The sequence below is a fragment of the Pleurodeles waltl genome, chromosome 7 (assembly GCF_031143425.1).
Source record: "Pleurodeles waltl isolate 20211129_DDA chromosome 7, aPleWal1.hap1.20221129, whole genome shotgun sequence".
NCBI classification, from domain to species: Eukaryota; Metazoa; Chordata; class Amphibia; order Caudata; family Salamandridae; genus Pleurodeles; species Pleurodeles waltl.
The window spans coordinates 972714653-972738101 of NC_090446.1; the positions used below are offsets into that span (position 1 = coordinate 972714653).

At 41.8% G+C, this 23449-nt stretch overlaps 1 protein-coding gene across 3 annotated transcripts in view; it reads left to right on the plus strand.

The window, feature by feature from the left end:
- Positions 1-8678: 8678 nt before the first annotated feature.
- Positions 8679-23449, plus strand: part of BAIAP2 (BAR/IMD domain containing adaptor protein 2) — a 260008-nt gene continuing 245237 nt past the window's right edge. The window contains exon 1 of one of the 3 annotated variants that reach the window (XM_069199737.1): positions 8679-8908. In XM_069199737.1, the coding sequence (XP_069055838.1) occupies positions 8861-8908 (48 nt within the window). In that variant the 5' untranslated portion in view covers positions 8679-8860. The remainder of the gene's footprint in view (positions 8909-23449) is intronic. The other 2 variants (XM_069199739.1, XM_069199738.1) reach the window with 2 other exon arrangements.

The following is a 23449-nucleotide window of genomic DNA, read 5'->3' on the forward strand; positions in this document are numbered from 1 at the left end:
CAGATTGATCTAGTCCCTGGTCCATTAACTGAATCAGAAAAGGAGGATAGAAGATGAAAGGGACTTTGTCTGTATTGTGGTAAAGCTGGCCATTTGATTCGTAGTTGCCCTGTTCGTCCCTCCAGACCTGCGGAAAACAGCAACTCTCGTCCTCTGTAAAGAGGAAGGAGACGGGAGGAGCTGAAGTATAATCGATATGTTCCTCCAGAGAAAGTATGTCCACCCTGTTTATCCTCTCGGTCACATTGCAAAGTTCACAGGGTCAAGAAGAACATCTCCTAGCGCTCATAGATTGTGGAGCCAGTGGAATATATTTGGATGAGACCTGGGCTAACAATAAGGGAATTCCACGTATTCCTAAAGAAACCCCTGAGCAGGTACACACGGTTGATGGCTCTCCTTTAACCTCAGGTCCTGTGGTGGCCTCTACTCCTACACTCTGTCTGACATTTGGGGGGCACCAAGAACATGTTGCCTTTGACCTTATAGCCTCACCGAATCACACCATGATTTTAGGAATACCCTGGTTAACCTGGCACAACCCCTATATCAATTGGGAAATGAGAACCATATCTTTAACATCTTTGTTTTGTCAGCATAACTGTTATTCCACTAACTCCTATTGGTCTCCTAAAAGGTCCTGTCAGTCAACTAAGGATAGTACTAACACCATAAATATGATTCAGGGAGTTCCAGATGTTATCAGGAATATATTGGGATCGTTCAGAAACACAGTAATCCCATTCTACCTCCTCATCAAATGTATGACTGTGCTATTCCATTGGTTCCCGATGAAGTTGTACCTTTTGGTCGAATGTATTCATTGACAGACCAAGACAAGAAGTTGCTCAAGGAATACCTGAAGGACGACTTACAGAACAGGTTAATTGCTCCTTCTACGTCTCCTGCTGGGGCTCCTCTTTTCTTCGTCCCCAAGAAGACGAAAGATCTGCGTCCATGTGTCGACTTTTGTGGACTCAATAAAATAACAATTAAGGATTGTTACCCTTTACCCTTAATTCAGGATTTATTGGATGCCATCCAAGGAGCCAAGATGTTCACCAAATTAGATTTAAGGGCTGCCTATCATCTTTTACGAATCAAAGAAGGAGATGAATGGAAAACAGCTTTCCATACTCCTTTCGGACACTATGAGTATCGTGTCATGCCTTTCGGATTGACCAATGCACCTTCTGTCTTCCAACGATTAATGGATCCAGTGTTCTCTGACTTATTAAACCAATATGTAGTAATCTATCTGGATGATATCTTGATATATTCCCGTAATCCTGAGCGACATACGGAACATGTACTGCAGGTCTTGGAAAGCCTTGGAAAGACCAGTTATTTTGTAAACCTGAGAAGTGCGAATTTCATAAGACCGAAGTTAATTATTTGGGATTCAGTATCAATCACCACGGAATATCCATGGACCCCGACACGGTCAGAGCCATTCTTGATTGGCCTTCTCCATAGTCAATAAAAGAAACGCAATGTTTTTATTGGGCTATCAAACTTCTATCGCCAGTTTATTCAGAACTTTGCCTACCAACAAAGTTTCATTACCCAAACAATTAGGAAAGAGAATTTGAAAAAGGGCTTCGTCTGGACTGAAAATGCTGAACGTGCTTTTCAAGAATTAAAGAAGTCCTTCACCCAAGCACCCATTTTGCGACACCCTGACATTACCAAAAAATGTATAGTTGTGACAGATGCCTCTGACAGAGCCATAGGAGCAGTTCTGCTTCATAAACAAGATGACGATGGATTGGAACATCCTATCTTCTATCTTTCTCATATTTTGACAGAAGCAGAACGCAATTATTCAGTACTGGAACGAGAATTACTTGCTCTCAAAGTAGCATGTAAGGAATGGAGGCATTTCTCGATGGGTTCCAGAGAGCCTTTTGAAGCCAGGACTGACCACCGCAATTTACAATGTCTTCTAAGTTTCCAGTGTCGCAACAGTCGCCAAGCAAGATGGGCTTTCTTCTTTAGCCAGTATGATTTTGTGATCACTTACATACCTGGTTCCCAGAATTTAGTGGCAGATGCCTTATCCCATTGATATCCTGACGTCGCTAAGATCTCCTCTCCACACATTATTGAGTCTAGTAGAATCATAGGAGCTACTCAATCTTTTCAAGAACGCGTTAAAACTGAGTACCAGTTTCTTTCTACTTCTGAATGGAATAAAGTGACACCCTTCTTACAGAAGAAAGATGATTACTTCTATCATCAGAAGGTTCTTTTCTTACCTACTAAGAAAGTCCAGATGGAGACATTACAAATGTGTCATGATTCCCCGATAGCCGGGCATCGAGGAATCAAGAAAACCCAGGAGCTGCTGCAACGATCATTTTGGTGGAACTTCCCTTAAGAAAGATACAGAATCCTATGTTTCAGCATGTCCAGTATGTGCCCAGCCCAAGACACCCTGAACTAGACCAGCAGGATTATTAAGACCTTTACCAGTTCCCTCAGCTCCTTGGTGTACTCTTTCCACGGATTTCATTTGTTCCTTACCATCCTCTTCTGGTAACCACGTCATCATGGTAACAGTTGATTCCTTCACCAAGATGGCATATTTCACAGCCTTGAAAAAGTTACCAACAGCCCCTGAAATGAGTCGCATATTCATGCGGGATATTTTTCGCCTCCATGGTATTCCGCAAGAGGTAATTTCAGACAGAGGGCCACAATATGTATCACGATTCTGGAGAGCTTTTTGTGCCTTGTTAAACATTGAGGTGTCCTTATCCTCTGGTTTCCATCCACAGACGAATGGTCAAACTGAACGAGTGAATCAGGAACTCCAACAATATCTGAGATGTTACTGTAATGCCACTCAAAGTAATTGGTCAGAGTTTCTTGCCCTTGTCGAATTCTCTTATAATAACACAGTTCATAGTGCGACCAAGGCCACACCTTTTTATTGCACCAATGGATTTCATCCTAGGGCCATGTCTACTGTTCCCTGTAACTCCTCTTTTGTTCCTGCAGTCACTTCTTTTGCACATCGGATCTGCCAAATCCAGGGCCTAATTCATACAACTCTCTTAGCTTCTAAACACGCAATGAAACGGAAAGCGGATCGTTATCGTCAAATGGCACTTTCGTATCAAGTAGGCCACAAGGTGTGGCTTTCCTCCAGATTTCTACCCTCCCAATTTTCTGTCAATACGTTCAAACCACGTTTTTATGGACCCTTTCGGATTTTACAAATCTTGAATCCAGTTGTTGTGCGACTGCGATTGCCTCATACTTGGAGGGTTCATCCAGTTTTTCATGTGTCCCAATTAAAGCCCTACGTTCCTGATCCATACCACCGACAGTTCCAGTGTCCTCCTCCTCTTTCTTTAGACGGCCATCCTGAATATGAAGTACAGGAAGTTTGTGATTCCCGATTTTTTTGGAACAGACTGCAGTTTTTGATTCACTGGAAGGGATACCCTCTCAGTGACTGCTCTTGGGAGGATGCCTCCTCCGTCCATGCTCCCCGCTTGGTTTGCCTGTTTTTTGCCCGTCACCCTGACAAACCTGGGGCCTTGGGAGGGGACCTACTGTGACGCCGCGCCTCACCGCGGCGTCCCTTTCTTCGACCGCGGTCAGATCGCGCTTCCAATTTTCAGAGCGCCGTCCTGTGCGTTTTTTCCCCGTTTTGGCGAGGCGTTCAAGGAAGCATATTTTGCACTCCTGGTCGCGTCGCCCTTACCTATTTTAGGGAATTGTCTTTTCTTCTATCAGTGGTGGTCTCTTTTTTCCTTTTTTCTTGGTTTCTGTGTTCTTCATTTTCCTCTGTATTCCTGCTGGTCTCCATGTTGTCTTCTTCCTGTTTCCATTTCCCAGCATGCCCTTTTCTTATATACTACATCCTTTTCCCTATACTTTTCTTTGGGCTTTTCCCAATTCAAGATTGGTTCATTTAATTTCCTGTGAAGTCACTTCCTCTTTTCCAGTATATAAGTCACTCAGTCTTGCTCTAACTTGCGTTGCAAACACTTCCTTTTGGTGGTGCTCTTCACTCCTGTTCGTCGTTCCTGTTTTTGCTTTTGGAGATTTTTGCCTTTTTCCTGTTTTTCAAGTCCTGTTTTTTTCTTCTTTTTCAGGAGTTCCTGTTTTGAGGTATTTTCCCCATTGCTTGGGGTTTTTCCTCCGGGACTCCTTCTGGAGGGTACGGTCTGCTTAGGCGTTCTCTGTCAAGTGGCACTGTGGCTACTAGAAAGGGTCGCCCCTATCTGGGATTATCCAGAACCAGCAGGAGATCAGGTGTTTTCTCCAATCCTGCATCCAGAGGTGAGAAGCCGAGTGCAGTTCGTGGCAGACTTGGGAAATTGTCCCTAGAGTCTGGTGATCAATTTAATTGGATGATGGGCCTAATATGAACTGACACCTTTGATAACTAAGAATGCTTTTTGTGAACTGATATAGTGTTGGACATTTGAACATCGCCCAGAGCAGAGCAGTCCTTTTTTGGTCAGGGACAGACACTTTTCTGATGCTTGCAGATGCCTTGCTGACCAGATGCTATGCTAATGAAGAGTCCCTGAATGCTGTGTCCCTTGGAGAGGTATTTTCCTCTCTGCCATTTGTCAATTCCCCTTGAAATGCCCCTTTAGATTAGAAACCCCAATATGCTGACGCTTATTTTATTTTTCTATTATTTACTTAGTGACCCATAGCCCAAGTTAATCCTTTTTGCAAATTATTATTCTCCTTTTTGTTCTTTTATATTTTACCCATGTGTTCCTCCCCACACATGTATTTCCCAATTTTGGTTAGCTGTAGGGTTGACCTATGTCCAGCCAAAGATTATTGACTCTGCTAAATTTGAATTGACTAATGATTGTGCAATCTGAGCACTGTGTGATTTCTGTGTCACAGATATCTCTATTGATTGTCTGTATTCTTCTTCTTGAATGCTTAGTTTTACTGATATTAGAATGCCTGATTGTATTTCATCTCCTTGGGCAACTCTTGGTGATAATGTATCTCTATAAGTTGGTTTGCGTATTGTCTACATGACTTTGACCTTGTGTTTGTAATAAAGTTTTACACTATATTCTTGACTAGAGTTTTCCTTCAGTGGCCACATTGGTCATGGTGTCTAAATTATTGGGGTGGTGTTGAAGTAATTGTAGATGGTTCACCGCACATCTTTCTGGGTTCAAAGGTCCATCGACCTTGTTACGCATTTGATTCCTGCAAAGGATGAAAATGTGTTTGCAAGTCTTTGTGCATTAAGGATGAAGAGAATCTGCCAAATAAAATTGGAAAACTTAGTCATCTTGCAGCAACACTAGCCACCATTTCTCCTTTGCAAAATATTTCCCTAAAAAACATTTTCTAACTGCAAATGGTATACTCCAGAACTAAAACCTGAAAAGATAGCACTAAGAAAATTGGCACAAGCCTGGCTTGAATAATCGTATAATCATTCAGACAAAAAGTGATTTATTAAACAAATGAGAAGGCATAACTATCCAGTTAGGGCTAATAAGAAAGCCTGTTATTCCAATGAGATTTTTCCATCTTAGCGTATTCTACTGAAAATATCTAGTACACTGAAGTGGGCCCTAAAATCAACCCCACAGAACTCCAAGAGTACATCATTGTAGTGTCTAAAAACTACCTATCTTGCGTACTCCATCCCTCTGTTTCCCTCTAAGACATTGTGGAATCTGCAACATGTCGTTGTGAGAAGTGGGTGAGCCGCTGACATCTCAAGCCAGGCTCAAGCCAGGTGCCTGGCTCTGACTCAGCTCAAGGTCATCTTGGAACTTCAAGCCCAAAACGAGCTGTGCTTTCATTTGGCTTCTTTCTGCTACCCATGTTCTAACCTGTGAAAGCTGAATTAATGACTAATAACTGTGTATTGAATAATGGGTTAAGAATTTACGTGAATTAGGCTAACAGAAAAAAAATGTGCATCTTGGAAAATGTGCACACTTGAGTGGCCACTATAACTTGTAAGACAATTAATAAAAATTTCACATGTATGGTTAGATTATGTGCACACGTAGAATAACATGTATTAATGTGTTATACTAATATATTAATGTTATGTATTTGCTTAAATAATGTTGAGCTTTGATTAATTACAAGGTTTGGGCCTAGTCGACAAAGCCTCATGTTAAGTTCCATGGCCTAATAAATGTTTGTAAATGTCTTGTGAAAGCATAGAATTTATATTGTTCATTGTTCGCACTGTGCTGACCAAGCAATTTGTAAATCTGTTAAACTGTCTCATGAGAACTGCTTACTGAAACTTCCTGTACTAGAAGTTGCTACTTTATAAACTTGATGCGTGTGAAGAAGACGTTCCCAGGAGCTAACAATGGAGGTGCTGACTGCAGCTTGGATTGCAACTAAAAACTTGCCTGACGAAGCTGATGATGGGAACGGTAGAAGAGGAGCCAATCATCGGATGTGTGAAAGACAGTGCTTGATTTGTGCTTGCTGTTTCCGGTGACGAGCACCGGCACTTATTCTTGAGGGCCGGGGCTTAGTCTTCTGCCTCAAGCTTTTGCTGCGAGCAAAAGACACATATGGGGAAGACTGAGGATGGGAAAAACGAAAAAGCGTCACAAAGGAAGAAAGTAGAAAGCTTCAAGAGTGAGCTGATTGGGCAGGGAGTAGCTTTATATGGATTGAAGAGGCCCGAGATGGCTTCAGGATTAGGGCGCCTCAGTATTCTGTGTTCACATATTTAATTGCAACAGCCGCGTGTTTAAGAGGAGGGCTTTGGGCACCGGCACCTCTTTATTTACAAATTAAGCACTGGTGGAAGACTATCTAGTTATATTTTAGAATTCGTAGACTATTGGTCCTTCTGTAAACGTATGATTTTCTGACCAATGACGGCGTGAGAAAATGCTTTATGGATTTTGATATATCCAAACTACACTTTGCAGAAGACGTTGGAGATGCTTTTCCATTCTAGTCCTGTTAGAACCTATTCCCTGTCCTTTGTCTAACAGTTTGGTTGTTCTATTCCATTCTCTACCCCTTAATAGTCCTGTTCGTGGAGCTGGGCAGTTCCTGATGTTTTTCTTCCTATCTTTAGCTTCATTGATTAGTCTGTTAATGGTAAATGCTGATTCCTAAATTTAACGATCCCCTAGGTGATTCAGTTAACTTAGAGTCCAACGAGGCTGAGTCAGTCCTTTTCACTGTCCCATTGCTAATACCGACCAGATGGCTGTCCAGCTGACGAAGAGAAATTGCAACTTGCTGATCCATTAAGGAGCGGTATAACTAAATGCTATTGTTTCTGTTGTAGATTTGTTCTTTCTTTTAAGTACCAACCGCTATATTGATAGAGCCCTAGTTAGCTGTTTTCCAATTTAACTTTTACATAAATTGTTTTGCATGAAGCCCAAATATGCTGTTCTAATTGGAGGGTTAGTTAGTATGCCCAATGTGTTGACAAATTTTATTAACAAAGTTGATTTTGTTCACCTGTTGAATCTAGATGTATGCTATCTCTGTTGTTCAGTTATTAGATCTACTAATTTGCACTGTAACCCTTTAATGTTTTATTATAAATGCATTAGTTAAATCAAGATTTTATTCGACGATTTGGTCAGCCGGTGTTATTTATATATGCTTATCATTTGTTATTGAGACTAATTTACGTGATATTAGCATTGTTAATGTAGGGAAAAAACGTTCTAAATTTTACTAAAAGGCATAGTTATTCATGGCCAAGGTTTTTGATAAATTGATTCGTTGAACATGTTATTTTGCTGTTTGGCAGATTATGAGTAAAGATTGTGTACATGGTGGAATCGCTCTAAGCGTAATCAAAAGGTCCATCGATCCTCTAACTCGTCCCCTTATAAGTAAATTATAAAAGACCAAATAAGGCCAGATGTGTTCACCACCTCATGCGCCAGGAATTAAAGAAAAGCACATTAAGATTTAATGTAAAAAAGGAGGGAAAGAGATACCTGGTTCCCCTGACATCAATCTTGGCTTCATCAAATCGTGCAAACCTAGGCAAAATTGTATAGAGCTAATTTTTCTTAATTATTACACAGGAGAACACCTTCCTTTGTGAGCTCAGAGTGTGCTGTGTACAAAAATCTCTTGTGTTTGTTTTAATAGATTATAACGTTGCTCCTGCATAAAAAGAATCTTGATGCCTACTGCATCTGGGTGTGCTACAACGCCCGAGGTGTGTTTGGCAAACTCAAGTGAAAAAAGGAGATTTTAAAACTGTCTCACGGTCACCAGTCACTTAATATGTGCTTTAATAATGGTAACTTTGGGCAACTTTTAAATCAGTGGTGAATGTTTTATTGGACGTGAATGGTCTCTAACATCCTTAGTCTTGCTCTACATGTTTCAACCAATTCAAATAAGATCCATTCTCATCTACCCTAAAGAAATTCTACATACACTACATCAAGCGCACACTACAAGGTTGACTTGAGATTAACCAATCACGTTGCGACTTCCTGGCCAGTCAGACACCTGTGACAGCGAAATGATAACTACAATAACCAATGAGACGCAAAGACGCGAGCGCTTCTTCCTATGTCGTCCAATAATAGCGCTCGCATCTACGGGAGCACGCTGCTCTCTAGAGCTACGACGGTGTCGTGCCGGAAGTGTGGCGGAAGTGAATGCATTGCCTTAGAGACAGTAGCGTTAGACGGTGGACGACAGAGGGCGCAGTGCCTGAGATGCCAAATGGCGCTGTGCTTGGGAAAGGAGGGGAGTGGAGGAGGCGGTGGCAGATATAAGAGCTGAAGCCGGCCCGCCTAGCGTTTCACTCTGTCACCGGGCTTCGGTTCTCCTGTTGCTTGTCTCCGCTCAAACCAAGACTCTTATCACAGCCCTGACCACCGCCAGTATGCAGCGCTCTGACGAGGTGCACCGTCTCACGGAGGGGGTCTACAAGGTGAGGGCACAGGTGCACCTTATTGAGTGCCAGCCGAGAGTAAAGACTTCACTTGTTTTTGAGAGGGGTGGGGTGGGGTGGGGTGGGGTAAGGGGCGTGTCTGCAACTAGCCGACAGTCTTGCCAAAATCTAGAAACACGTGATAAACCATTTTGTTGAGCTGTAAGGGCTTTAAGAGGGATGCAGTAAACTTATTTAGTTATGACAACAATTTGCCTTACCTAACCATGGCCTTACATTCCGAAAAGGAATGACTTGTATCTAAGGTGAACTTTCGTGTTTACCTTTGTGTTTGATGTTATTACGCTTCTCTTTGATCGAGATAGGGAAGGGGTTATTGCTTTGGACTGGGTAGAGTGGTCTGCCTTCTAGATTTTGCAGGTTAGATGTACTATGTTCTGTCAAGGATGGACTTTTTCCTATAGGGTTTTATCTTATTTTGGGGATAGCTGTTGTGTTGGATGGTTATATCCCTTCTTCTGACTGCGGTTTCGTTTACATTTACCTCACTAGAGTTGCAACTTGTCCTGACGTTTTCTGTTCTTGACCATCACCGATCTTTTTTGTTCATATGGTGCAGTGTTCTAAAAAAAAATGTTTTTCTTATAATTGGGGGGAGGAGGGCAGAGATTCTTGTTTTATTTTGGACGGAGATCTCTGTACACGCGCGCGTGTGCATGTATGTATGTATGTATATATATGTGTGTGTGTGTGTGTATATATATATATGTATATCGTTTGTTCAGTGTGTGGGAGGCAGTGCAGAAGGTTCTCTGGAACACCATACCTGATGTTGAGTGGGGCAAGATTTTTGTGATGTCGCCTCTTGTCTTAGTTTGGGGGTGACTTAATCTCGGAATGGTGGATAATCCACATTTTTGCTGCTCTAGGAGGAATGATCGCAGTTAACCTTTGTGTGGTGTAGAGGCGCTGTTCTTTAAGTGTGCTCCTTGTGTTGATTTGAGAGGCGTGCACAGTGCTGATGTGTTTTCAGTCTCCTTTCTCTGAACGCATCGATCTGAATGTCTGCTCCTGTTCAAATTTATCTTCTTTTTGAAGCATGTTGAATCATTATATTTAATAAGTCATGTATTTATTCATTGCATGGCCGATCCCACTTCCACCCCCACCACACACTGGCACATTTTCTTCCGGCACCCTCCTGCAGATCATAACTAGCACAGCTCTTAATCATACCACTACCGGGTAAATGGCTTAGTGAGTAAGGTATTTGCAGCTGACATCTGTGATCAGCTTGCTTGAATCTTGACCTGGCAACCCGGTGGCCCACCTTTCTGGTCAATATATTTAGTTTCATTATATTTGCATATAGACACACTTCCTCTTTGCATTGCTCTTGAATCATAAAATCAAATTATGATTACTCTTTGCCCTCAACACCTTTTAATTTACTCCCACCTACTGCTTGCCATGCTACCATATGGCTCCCACCAGCCTCATCTCTTCTGACCACATCTCCTATTATGATCATCTGCTCTTCCACCCCTAACGGTACGACTCTAGTTTTGCCACTCTCTCCCATGTACTGCATCCTTAAGTCATGCATCCTTTAATTGCCCTCCAAATTCCTTCAATGGCCCCCTACCACAGCTGCCGTAACCATCCTACAGATTAGGTCACTGCACAGTCATCTGCACGTTGCACCCTCCTACGAATTTCCACCCATCTCAGTAACACCTTCTGCCACCCACTGAGGAGCCCAGTCACGCCTTCTAACAAACCTAATCTCCCATTTCCCCCTCACAGTATAGTTTGCCTTTCCTGTCTTTGTCCGTTTGAACTTCTCCACCCCTACACACAGACTAGGATTCCCTCTCCACTCACATATTCCCATCCCATACATTCCCCTGTCAGCCGCGCTACCTTTAAACCCAGTAATATTGAGTAATACTACATTATTTTTTTTCACATAACTTTGGAATGCAGGGCTATATACGTTCTGTCATTTGTTTTGCTTTCCATCTTTAATTTTTTTTTTTTTTGTCGAACGTTATAACCGTTTATTTAAATAACTTGAGTCCAAGTTTGAACAGTGCACTGTTTCTGCACAGCTAAGTGTGTACATTTGAGGTATATTTATTTCCATCTTTTTCAGTTTGTGGGAAGTTCTTGGATGTTTATATCGTAGCACTGCATTCTTCATTTGTGACGCAAGGGTCGATGCATCACAGAACATTTGCAATTGTACAGTGTCAACTCAGTGTGAAACAATTTCCCAATATGGATGGAAAGCTGCACACTGGTCACGCAGTGGAAGGGCACTAGTCAGATCCTCCAAAGTATGGTCACTACGTCGTTTTTTTGTCAGCTGGACACAAAATGTACAGCTCCGAGGACTTCTGTAAAATGGTTGCTGTGTTATTTGTTAGTCCATTGTGCTCACTGGAAGCAAACGGATTGCAACTGTCACATGAAAGCCTCAGACTGGTAGTGGCGTCTCTAGAGGGGGTCGAATAGTGCCCGTGCCACTGCTCTATTTGTCTTGCCTCCAGTTAAGCCCCACCACAACAGCTGCTGAAAGTGGCAGGGGCAACACAGGAACAAATAAACTACTTGCAGCACACATTAATTTATCTAGTTAACTTTTATTACAAAGCATTATCTATCTATATATCTATCTCTGTCTATCTGTCCTTCATTGTAGGTGGACCAACCATTTTTATCTCTGGCCCAATGGGAGCACCTCCTTAAAATTCACTTCTGGAGACACCACTGCAGACTGGGAATCTGTTGGTTAGGCTAGAGTTATGAGGCTACCTTGCATACAGACGACCTCTACTCTTTTCCACACTGCTTCTGGCAAACTTCATGATTGCATTGCATTAATACAGCCCAATCCCTTTTATTTTTTATTTTTATTTTTTTACTTCCTCTTAGATAACTACAAAATATATAGTAATTTTGTGAAGGTTATAGGTTAAAAGTTAATTGTATGATCTATCGATGAATAATACCTCTCAGTGGAAAACTAATTCTCTGCACCCTTTGTTTGTGACTTGGAAGTTCCTTAGCAGTTGCAAATCTATGGTTAACTGGTTGTGATGCATCTTTTACAAGGGGTCACAGACAATCTGAGTGATGATACAAGAGCTGTGGGGTTTTGGGTCCCTCGAACTGTCTTCTTATTTTTAATCCTCAGTGATTCTTCAGTGTCTCTACTTCTAAGTAGTTAGTGGGCAGTTGTCGGGTTGTGTAGTAGTTCTACAAGGGTCAGTTGCACAAACTGTTTTCTAGCTTCACTACTTTAAATGGGTATCTATTTTTTTTTGTTTTCCTTTTCTGGAAGGTGCCATTGATCATATATCCGTTGCATTATGTGTTTCACAGCAGGTGTTAAAATTCCTGTTCGGAAACAGTTGTCAACAGTGGTCATGGTCGACCGACAGACAGATTGGTGGTCTTTTAGTATTGGTCTCTAGATCATTGTGGTTATATATTCGCAGCATCGAAGGTGGCAGAATATTTTTTTTAACGTTCTTCCATACTAGCGTTATGCGACATAACAGCTCTGTTATGTATTAGAGTTTTTTTTTTTTTTTTTAACCGTTCTGTGAAATCCACTTAGTTTGTTTCCTTAGCAACACACTCGAACCCTATAGGAAAGTGAGAGTCCTCTATGTAGATGTATTTAATAATATTATGTGCTTTTGTGTAGTATAGCACTACAATGTCATTATTATCTTACGAGACCAGATCGGACAGAAAAAGTAAGATGCACATAAAACTGTACACTTATTTACCTAAACCTCATAATTCTGGGGAAAATGCTAGCTAGAAATGCCCCATTGTCAGATTGTAAACAGTAGCTCTTTTCATTTCATTCGTACTAAGAACCTCTAACATGCCTATTCAACACCTCCCCTTCGTATCTCTATCGGTTTACCATAAAAGGCATGCTTCTCTTTGTTTGATGACACATCGTCATATTTACAATATTACCCTTCTATAGTTAGTTTGATCTTTTTACCTTAGAATGATGATGCTTGTAGACTTGCGTAATAAGCAAGACATCCGAATTAATATGGTTGTCTGGGAACCATACAAGTGTATGGTAATCGCACATGAATCTTTCAAGAACAGATTCGACTCCTCGTGCTGTAGATAGTGCTCGAGTTATTCGTTGTCTTTGAACATGTCTACTGATATTTATCTATTCAAATGACTTTTGGTACATGATATTTGCCAGAGCTCCTCATTCTTTACTTTTATGTTGCAAAATGTGAGCCTTCTATGTACCGTTTTTAATGGCGCGAGTCTGGCTGTTTCAATTTTTAGTTTCTGTGCGTTGGTGGTGGCCAGTGGTAAAGGCTTCAATATTTGATTGCCTGATCACAGCAGTAATTGGATTGGTGCAGCGTTCTTCCCCCCCAAAAAATTGTTTTGTTTTTGTTTTGTAGCATATTTCCTGTATTGTAAGAGCTACACAGTTGAGAGCATATCCTTGACTACAATCAGCCTGCTTTGTCAGTTGTGCATTGCTTTCGGAGCTCTGTCACATAAAAGGTTTGCTCCTTCTCCCAGCTTTAAGTAAAAAGGAAAGCTACCCAGCTAGTGGCTCTTGATTTAAAAAAAAAAAAAAAAGGTCGACCTTGAAGCTGTGTAGGCTTTAGTCAAGAGTGGTGAGGCATATGATATCTGGGACTTGTGTTAAAAAGATGCAGAAGCTGATTCCCAGAGAAAAGTTTGGAAGGAGTGTTGTTGAGCAATGTTTGTCTCATCCGGCCAGCTTTCCTATTCAAGGAAGAACAGTGGGAGAGATAGAGCCTGCTTAGAAGTGAAAGGCTGCAAGGTGTCTTGTCATAGGGTGGAACCCTCATGCAGCGATTTGAGCTGATAGGTTTCTTCTCTACTATTAGCTGTCCAGGGGAGGCAGATTGGCTTAAACTTTTTCCCAAGCAAGATAAAGTTGGTAGTTGGTCGATTTGGGTTTAAGGATATGGTGCACCACTTTGCTGTGTCCATGTTATTAAGCCCATGCTACTTACTGTCTGTGGTGAAGATGTGGTTTAAGAGCTGTTGGATTTAAATATCCAGTGGATGTGACTCAGCCAGTTGTCCTAAGCCACACCAGTGCACCTGCATGATATGTCTCCACTCGGTGACAAATTCCACTTGTTCCTTGGTGTGGTACTATGTGCTAAATCCTTTCAATGTGTACGTTTTAGTATCACCACCTGAAACAAACTGATGATGCCATTATGTGCATGTTTGTGTGTAAATGTGTCATGTCTACTCTCTCTGGCATATATTTTTAGGCATATGCTTGGGACACATACATGTCATTTTCTCTATGATATTGACTGTTATAGATTAACAACTACGAAGGGGATTTCCGGTTTGATGGCAATATTATTTAGCTGGTAATAGTGTGTCAACAAGGAGCAGCCACTTGTGCCCATCGCGAGCCTTGCTTTCCTCCTTGAGTCAACACAGTACTCCCTTTTGGTCTTTAAAGCCTGGAAACTCCTGGCTATTTCACAGGATTTGAAGCGGGTTTCTTAAACACTTGTGCATCTGTGTAGCATGATGCACTACGTTTTGTTTTTAACACTGTTTCATTATCAAAATCGAAACTTTGCACAATTAACTTTGATTTCGCTTGTGCTGTATTTTAATTTGTTTGACACAGTCCTGGGTAGTGTTGACTGCACCTTTGTCATGTTATAGTTATTTGGGACAAACAAGACTTATGTGAGTGAATCCTTTGGTGTAATGGCTGGGTATGTTTTAGAATAAACCATATGACTGGAATTGCTGTTAAGATTAGAAGCTTTCATTTGGTTCCATATGGCAGAAATATCACACCATTGTGGGTGGGGCTGTCCTGATGGTGTCCGATAGATGGACTAATATCCAACTGAATTTTGAGATTGTATGTGCCCTCTGGAGTGGTTCTCAATTTGTTTGGACAAGCTGTTGTGTGTTTTTTTTTTATTTTATTTTTTAGCCCAGTATGTAGGGGCTCTCAATGAGGTGTTTCTCAATAAGTGGAGATGAGCAATAAATCCTATGTAGTTGGTCTGAACGGTTGAGCATTGGACTGTAAAATGTTGATTGGTTGACTGTAGATTTGTAGTGTTTCTAGCTGAAGAATACTAGGATGCTTTACCGACAGTTACTCATTGACACAGAGGATTTGTTTTATAGTTGGAAATATGCTTCAGAACCTACACTCCAACACTGGTATGCAGTTACATGTGGCACGAGAATTGCAAAACATTTTGATGGCATCCCTTACAGTGGATTACTGCATCACATATATGTATCCATCCAAGTGGTATCCCCAGCGTTGGACAAGGAGGTGCTGCCACTTGTTTATGCTAAGTAACTCCACACATATCTGGCAAACAAAGCCATAAGGCACCCACATGACCGAACAATCTCTGAAGTTGCTGAAAGGCTAAATGTTGGCACTCTGCTAAAATATTTTCCGGTTGCATTATTTCAGAGAATATTGTGCTTCCATTTTCAGTAACACTGATGCAGACTTCAAAGCTGTCAAAGTGTTGGTAATGTTATGTTGCATTAGTGTGGCATGTGCTAATGATCTGGCCCAGGTGGAGTTGGAAGGTGTTTGCAAGACAGTGAGTGAGTCTGCAAATAGACTGTAGGCTGCAGTAATGCAACAGGTGGAACCCAGCTGATCTTGTGGCATGTTCTTGTCGAGTGTGGTCAACAAAAGACAGTAGATGCTCACTTTATTATGTCCAGTTCTTTCCGACATCCTTTTTTGAAAGCTGTACAAATAAGCTATTCTCCTGACAAGGCCTGTAATAATTGTATGCATGCGCCGTTTTTTTGGCGGTGAATAACACATCTGTTGGAGTGATTCATCGCTGAGGGGAACGTGGGTGTTGTGTGGGCGTTGGTGGGGGCACTTGCCTACCTGCGATGAAGCAGTCCGACGTTCTGCTCGGGGGTGGCAGTTTGTGTCTCGTGTGCTTGAATGTGATGTCTTCTGCAACTTGATGCTCCAAACGTGTGCAAGCGTCAGCTCCCCGCCCCCCAGAGGGAGACTTTCCTTCGGCATGTAGCTTAAGAGATCCTTCATAATTATTCCACAGAAGCCGAGCTCCCCTTAGACTGATTTGCACTTAATAAGCTGGCTGTGGTGTGCTTTGCTTCCCCCTCATTGCCTCGGCAATCAGCTGCCTACATTTGCGTAATAATTATATCGAGAAAACGTTAAGAACCTGGCACTCTTCATCTTGACACCTCGTTCTCATCTAGAAGCATTCATAGTTACCTACCCTATTTAAGCTGCAGAGCTGTTTCAAAGGCACCTCTTCAAACGCCACTGGAACGTGCACGTCTGCCGTGGGAGCGGCCATTACATAATGGCGTGGGTTTTGGTCATTGTTGTGCTTTTACAGTGCAAACACTGTACCCATGTAATGTGTGTGGAATGTAATTTGCCCCTTGCTTTATTTATTTTTGGTCCTACTGAGCTCTCCATTTATGTGTTCGGTAGTGATCAGCATAGAATATATATGGGATACAACATCCTACCTTTTTAAGAACACCACTTCTATTTCAGTCACATTTGTGGACATGTTTGATGTTTATCCTTAAAGTAGGTATTTGCCATAGAACAGTGACTCTCAAAGTGGCCAGATAGTCGCAGAAAGGTAAAATGTTTAATGTAGGGTGACTTGGTTGGTCTGCTTTACAGGGAAAAAAAAACTGTGCACAAATCCCTACTTGCAATTAGACTTGGACAGACCACTGGAAACCTTCAGTTAGAGTTGAACTATCGCTTGCATCTTTAGACACAACACAGGCCCTTTTCAAGTTGAACAAAGTTTTGCACTTTGTCACTGCTTTTAATAGTTTTTTTTGCGAGATAAGGGCAAAGTGGCGTGATGGAAAATGGAACTTACATCAAATAGCTTCTAGGCATCATTTAAAAAACAATCTGGGTAATTTGTTGGAATAATGGTCTAGTTCTCTGGAGTCGCCGTTTAAAACATTTTTTATATACTGCACATCGAAAATTACTTGTCACTTTTACTGCTTCTCCATCTAATTTTATACAGCCTGAAGTCTTCCTATACTCTTGTGGGTTAGAATCTTACTCCAGTACCACATCTGCAGCAGTGGTGGGCTCTGTTGGTAAGTAGTTTAAGGAAGGCTGGCAGTATGCTGATGATTTGTTTGCAGCTCGTAGCTTTAACGGCTGTGTAACTGTCTGTTATGCTGTAATTTGGGGTGAGAGTTGACAATTCTTATATGCTCTTTGTGCCAAAGTCCTGGGGTGTATCTACTGGCTATCCAGACAGCAAAAGTAAACTTGAAGAATCCAGATCTGGAAATGAGGCAGCTTGAGATATGGATAGTCTAGGAAAGTTCCAGTGCCTTCATTACACAGCAACGGCATTGAAAGGACTGTGCTGGCATTTCTGCATGGCTCTGCTTTCATAACAAGGCCTTTTTAAATTGGGCACCTTGCCAGAAACTTCTTGGAATGAGGAGTAACAAGTAATGCATTGCCAATGAGGACTCTGAAGTATGCTGACAAGCATAGCCCAATTGTAGTAGCTTGTGTTACTGCAGGCCAGAGGTCCCTTGAACACCATAAACAAATGTGTGTAATCGGGATAGCCTGATTTCACTGGGGCATATTGAGTTCCACATCATGCGGCCCAGTGGTTATGTCTTATCTTTAAATATTTTCGGGTTCTCTAAACAGTGAGTCCTGTTACCACTAACTTGCAGTTTCTTCCAGTAAGGATTTCAGGGCAGTTATATTTTTATATATATATATATAATTTTTTTTTTTTTTGTCGCTTTGCGATGCATAGATGGGGCTATGCTGGACATTGCTGAACAATACTTTGTGTGAGTGTAATTATGGAGGTGTAGCTTCTAGGAGCTGCCGGGCTGGCTTTAAAGAGAGAATAGAAATGGTCTCGTTTGCTGGCTTTGCATGTCTCCAAACAATGCCTACGTGCTAAAATCTAACCGCTGCCTTTGTTGATATTCAGTTCTAATGAACGTTATTTAATTCTCTTGATGTAGAGTAGATTGCGGTTCCATCAGCCGGCAGAGTCGTACGCCCTGTGCATTCATTTCTTTGCATCTTCCTTCTGCCAATATCCTATAGCCTTCCTGTGTTTCAGGGCTGTGTTCCAGGATATTCCCTCTGAGTTAAGTCTGCAGCTTCTATCAACAAGTGACGATGGTACCCATCGAAAGAACACAACCAAAAAAGGGACGGCAGTGCTTCCTCCGGAAGTGGTGCCAATCATGCTCGTTTCTCCTCTCCCAGCGTGTTCTGTTCTCGAGCTGCTCACCCAGCCCTAACTGCAGGCAGCTTTATACAAACAGTACGCTTTGCTGAAAGATGTCGCATTGCGGTGCATCATTTTTCTGTCCCCATTTTTTGTTGGACCTGCGCTTTTCATCGTGCATTTCTGAATCCCATCATTGCCTCGCTGCGAGCGGGATTCAGTGCCATGTTGTCATGGTACTGTAGCTTTGCAATTTTCACCTCCCCGTAGAAACTGCGTTAAAGAATCGACGTTGTTATGCAACGTGCAGGAATATTCTGAACGCCTCATGGAGATGTTTTTACCCATTAGTATATCAATGTAAAATTTAAATGTTGAATGTAACCAAAGGATATGTTAATGAATTATATTTTCCTGTCTCATATCTTCTGTAGTAACATCAATCCACTTCTTTTAGAGCATGCCAAAAACCCTTGTGCCTCCATGATTAAGGTCTGGTCGAGAGTGAATAGGCACAGCAGGGTCCAGTTTGACACGAGCTGCTGCAATAGATGATTCCAAAATGTGATTCGTGGTGTTTGTTGCCCTTGCCTACAAATTATACTGACTCTGATCTTAGTTTGTGGAAACTGTGGCCCAGAATGCAATCATTCTTTTGGCCGGTGAAATTCTTTCATCAGTGCAGATGCCATAACCATTTAAATAAAGTATGCTTCTCTCATGCACATACAGGTGTGTTGCTCCTGTGTGCTTGAGTGACGAATCTGATTGTATCACACTTGTAAATCAGGAAGATCCCTTTAGGTAATTATGTACATTGTGTCTTTACTGGTGGAATATTTCGTTCCTCGCTCTGCCCTCCTAAGTAGAACAGTATCTTGTGCTTCTCACATGGGGGCGATTGGCTCTTGTTTTCAGATGTGTAAAGTGAAAAGGGGATATTGGTGACATGCTCAGTGCTACTTGACACTCTTAATGTGCTGACTGAGTGTATGCCCAGAAATGGGGCCTTTTATCTGCATCTGGTAACTGAATGTTGTAGTCCTGTGTGGTGCAAATTATTGCCTATCATTTTGGTTCTAGAGCTGAACCCTTTCCTATGGATGCTTGGTTAGATTTGACATCCATACAATCACCCAAACCCTTTCCTGACAGTTAAGCTGTTGTGAGACCACCTTTGTTTTTTAAAGCTGTCGCACAAAATTTGTACATCAAGTACTATATGAGCTTGCTTGAAACGTGTCTGTATATGCAGAGGTGTCAGCACTTACTTTTAAGCCCTACAAATTGAATGAAATCTATGTTTTCTATTTCCTAGCAATGCAGTGGTATGGGCTTATTTTATATATTTGGTAGTTGAGCATCTGCTCCTTTGGCCCTTATTTTAATTACCGCTTTGTGATTAAGATTCATATTATCATACCGATTGGCTGTGATGAGTTTTCATATGACAGGCGTGGACTTTGAGTTTCGTTCCAACACAAACAAGAAATGCAAAAATAAATGGCAGTTAAGTATTGAAGGAACAGAAATAAAATACGTTTCTGTTTTATAGGTTACGCCTGCAGTGTGCAGGGAAGCGAGTATGTTTGGTGTTTTGTGGTTTGTTTGTGTTTGGGGAAAGGTCTAATATGCATACCTTAAAGCTGCCTTAAAAGCTGATCATTAAGGCTAACGCTGGGCACAACGTAGATGTCCGCTTTGGAGGCCTGTATTGTCCTTTGTATAATTTATTACTGTGTTTCAGCGAGTGTTTGTATTTTTCTAGTCCTTCCTTCTGTTCTGATTTGATCTGTTAATGGAGCCACTCAGTGGGGTGCGCTGCTAGGTGGTAATGAGTATCTTGGTGAGGGTGGCCTGCTTATGTTTTGGTTGGGCCATGCGACTGCGAGGTAGGGTATGGTACACTGGATGCAGCTGGGTGACGAAGAGCTGTGTTGGGCTAGCCAGAACATGTTGCTTGGCTGTAGCCAGGTGCTCGTTCATGATTTTAGTTTATTTTCTGCCATGGTAGACCATGCCTTGGTTGAGACCCCTTGCCTAAAGCCCTTCTCCTTTTATTGTTTCAGTGCTTCGTTGAAGCTGCAGAAAAATAACTATTCTTGCCAACCATGTCCTTTTCTTCAGCATTACTCTTTTTTTTTTTTTTTTTTTTTTGCGGCCATGCTAACTAACCGTGAAACTTTGCAGCCAGCTAGGTACACTAAGTAATGCGTGTGTTTGAGTGAAGCTGCAGAGATCCTATTCAAATACGCCTTGTTTGCTTTAGTTGCCATGGTTTAGGTGGATAACGTCTCTGCGTCATCCCACCATGCGGTCGATCAGGGTGACTCCTTTTTCAAGCTGTCTGCCGAGTAATCCTGGTTAACCCATAGTGCAGATCCTGGACCCCCATCTTGTTTCGGACCCTGTTCTTTGGAGGCATGGCTGTTTAATAATTCCATGTAACTTATTTGACCAATTCTAGCTCTCAAAGTAAAAATAACATTTTTCTTTGGGAATGTTTGTACCTCCTTTGGTTCTTTTTTCAGATGTGCATCTGTCAATTTTGTTCTTCAATAGGAACCCTTCTTGGTCCTATTCTTAGTTATAAACGTAGTGCTTATGTTCTTAAAGTGCCTTGCAGAAGAAGCACCGTCCACCATGTGGCTCATTTGTCATTTAATTCCACCTTGGCTATCCTTTCACCTTGTAACTTGCTCTAGGTGCATCCAGAATTACGGTTTCAGAAAGATGGAGTCTTTGGAGGGCATTTATACTTATGCTCCGGTTCTGGAGCTTCGCGGTATTTAATTTAAAAAAGCACGGTGGGTTGTCCAAATCTGTGTGCAGGTGCCATATCGCAAGTGGAACTGGCCCACTTTTCCTTGAGTCGGGTACTATTGCCATTGGTTACCCAGTTAAGTGCCTTTGGCGCCAAGCATGCTATGGTATGGTTTAGCACACTGCTTTAGGGGCAGGAAGGTTTTTGCTCTTGAGTTGGTTATTTTTTCATTTAGTATAGTGTGTTTAGCTCGAGACGAGGCTTTCTGTGTTTATTGTTTATATGGCTGAATTCTTCACGAGGACAACCCGGTGACGGCTGACAACCTGCTCATTAGTGGCCGCGTATGAAAGGAGACCAGTGTTTCGTCGTGTTATGTAATCCTATTAATCTTCCCACCCTCTGATGATTCACGTTTTGTTTGCTAGACTGCTGAAGTACTACGGTTCAAATAAACCAGTGTACGGCACATTCAAGGCCAGGCGTTTTCCGAATGAGATCTCGATGTCGTCACAGGTGTGTTGTGCGCACGTGGTGCTTGTGAATTGTGTCGATTAAGGCACCAGAATGGAAACATTGTGTTGAGCGTGTATCTGTAGCAAGGCCTGGAAGTCCGTTCTGCGAGGGTCTGGTGCGCTGGGATGGTGCGAGGCCTACAAGCCCGCTCTCAAGTGGACAGTGCTGGACTGACTTGTCGGGCGCTCTGGCTCTGCCAGAGGCCAGCTTGTAAGATCCAGTGCTTGGGTCGGCTTTTCTTCAGAAATCGTCAACGTGGCCCTCCCGGCACAGCGGGAGAGGTGATAGAGAGTCGATACTACAATTTTCACTGCACTTGAAGAAACTCGCCCCATAATGCTTTGCGGGGCATTTTATTCACAAAATATTTTGGCCCATAACTCAGCCTGTGGGACCCCTACAAAACAGTTCAGCACGGCATCTTCTTTCTGTCTCTGGGTCCCACCACTAGGATGGAGGGTGAAGTGGTGTGGGGAGGGGTGAAAAGTCAATAACCAAAAACAGTAACCTCTCCCATCATTCAGTGTCTATGTAAGCTCTCATGGCCAAAACTTGTGTTTTATGGCTGGGAGTAGTTTTTGTTTTTAAGGGCCTTGTTTGTAATATTAGTTTTCTGCCATTCTAATTTTATGTGGTAATGCCCTCTAGGGGCTGACTATATGGTTACATGACCATATTTCTTCCAAATGCTGTTTTCATTGTGGTGTCATCTTGGGGCTATTCTGAGCATTACAGTCCATAACTGACCTTGTGGTGGTCCTAGGACAATGGTACCACGTTCAAAACGGCCCGCACAATGTGCTCTTCATGTCTAGGTCCTCTTTGGGTCCCCACACTAGGTTAGGGGGACCACAAAATAATGATATAACTATAATAAATAATGGTAATATTTTCATTTTTTGCTGCAACTAGAGGAAGAAAGTAAATGGAAGTGCTTTAGTTATATGCAGGGCCACTGGAATAATGTGACAGAGAGGACCAAATTATGTGGCAGGGTTGACCATTTTATGTGGCAAGAAAAGTCCAGTTATTCATTTGCAAAGCCAGTAGCTCTAACTCAAGCAAATGAGAGACCATTGCAAATGCTTGTTCATTATATATTCAATTCTATTCATTCTTTAAGCATAGTAAATGATGACCTTGCAGAGCACAAGGATACTACAATCTTTATTGGGGCCACTCAAAGATACCAGCATCCTCTAAATGTGCCGTTTATCTCTCTGTATTCCCTTTCTGACATGTATTTCATTTGTTTTATAGCTCCTCTCTTATCAGCGTAGGGTGTCTGAGTACTTTACATCACCCATATATCTAGAGACAATGAATCATACTTGTGTAAATCAGTGCATAGAAAATGTTATATAAGACAAAGGGGACTACAAGGTTAGGATTCACATCATCCATACCGGTAGGCATTTAATTTTTTAAGAGCGCTTGGTCTTGAGAAACAAACTCAAGATTCAGAACATAACACAGAGGTTAGGGTTTACTTTACTAATAATGTATTTTTACCCAAACAAACCCTTTTAATGCAAAAGTAGGATTATCAAAGACTGGGGGAAAATAACATAACTTTATAATCTGTACCATGCCGTTTGCATGCAGCTCTTTGATGCTAGTTCATAACTCGCTGTGCTAGATTATGGTTGTAATTAGGACTTCCGGTTTAATGGTATTTCTTTTTTTAACATTTCCGGCTGTATTTATCCTTATTTATTTTGTGTTTTGAGAATGGAGTCGTAAAACTGTATTTTTCCCCTTTTATTTAACCGGTAAACATACTTTATTGCCTGTCGTGTTTTTACCAAATTAAGCAGCTAAATTTAGCAAAACACCACACCCAAAGATAAATATCAGTATTACACTACAAATATATGTTAGCATATGCCTGTAATTATTGAAATCTCAATCAGTTTTGTTAACTCCCTATGCTGTCTATCTGCTCAGCTGTTGTCCAGGAAATCACAGGAGACCGCATGAAGAGCCACTCATATGAAACACCATTTTCAG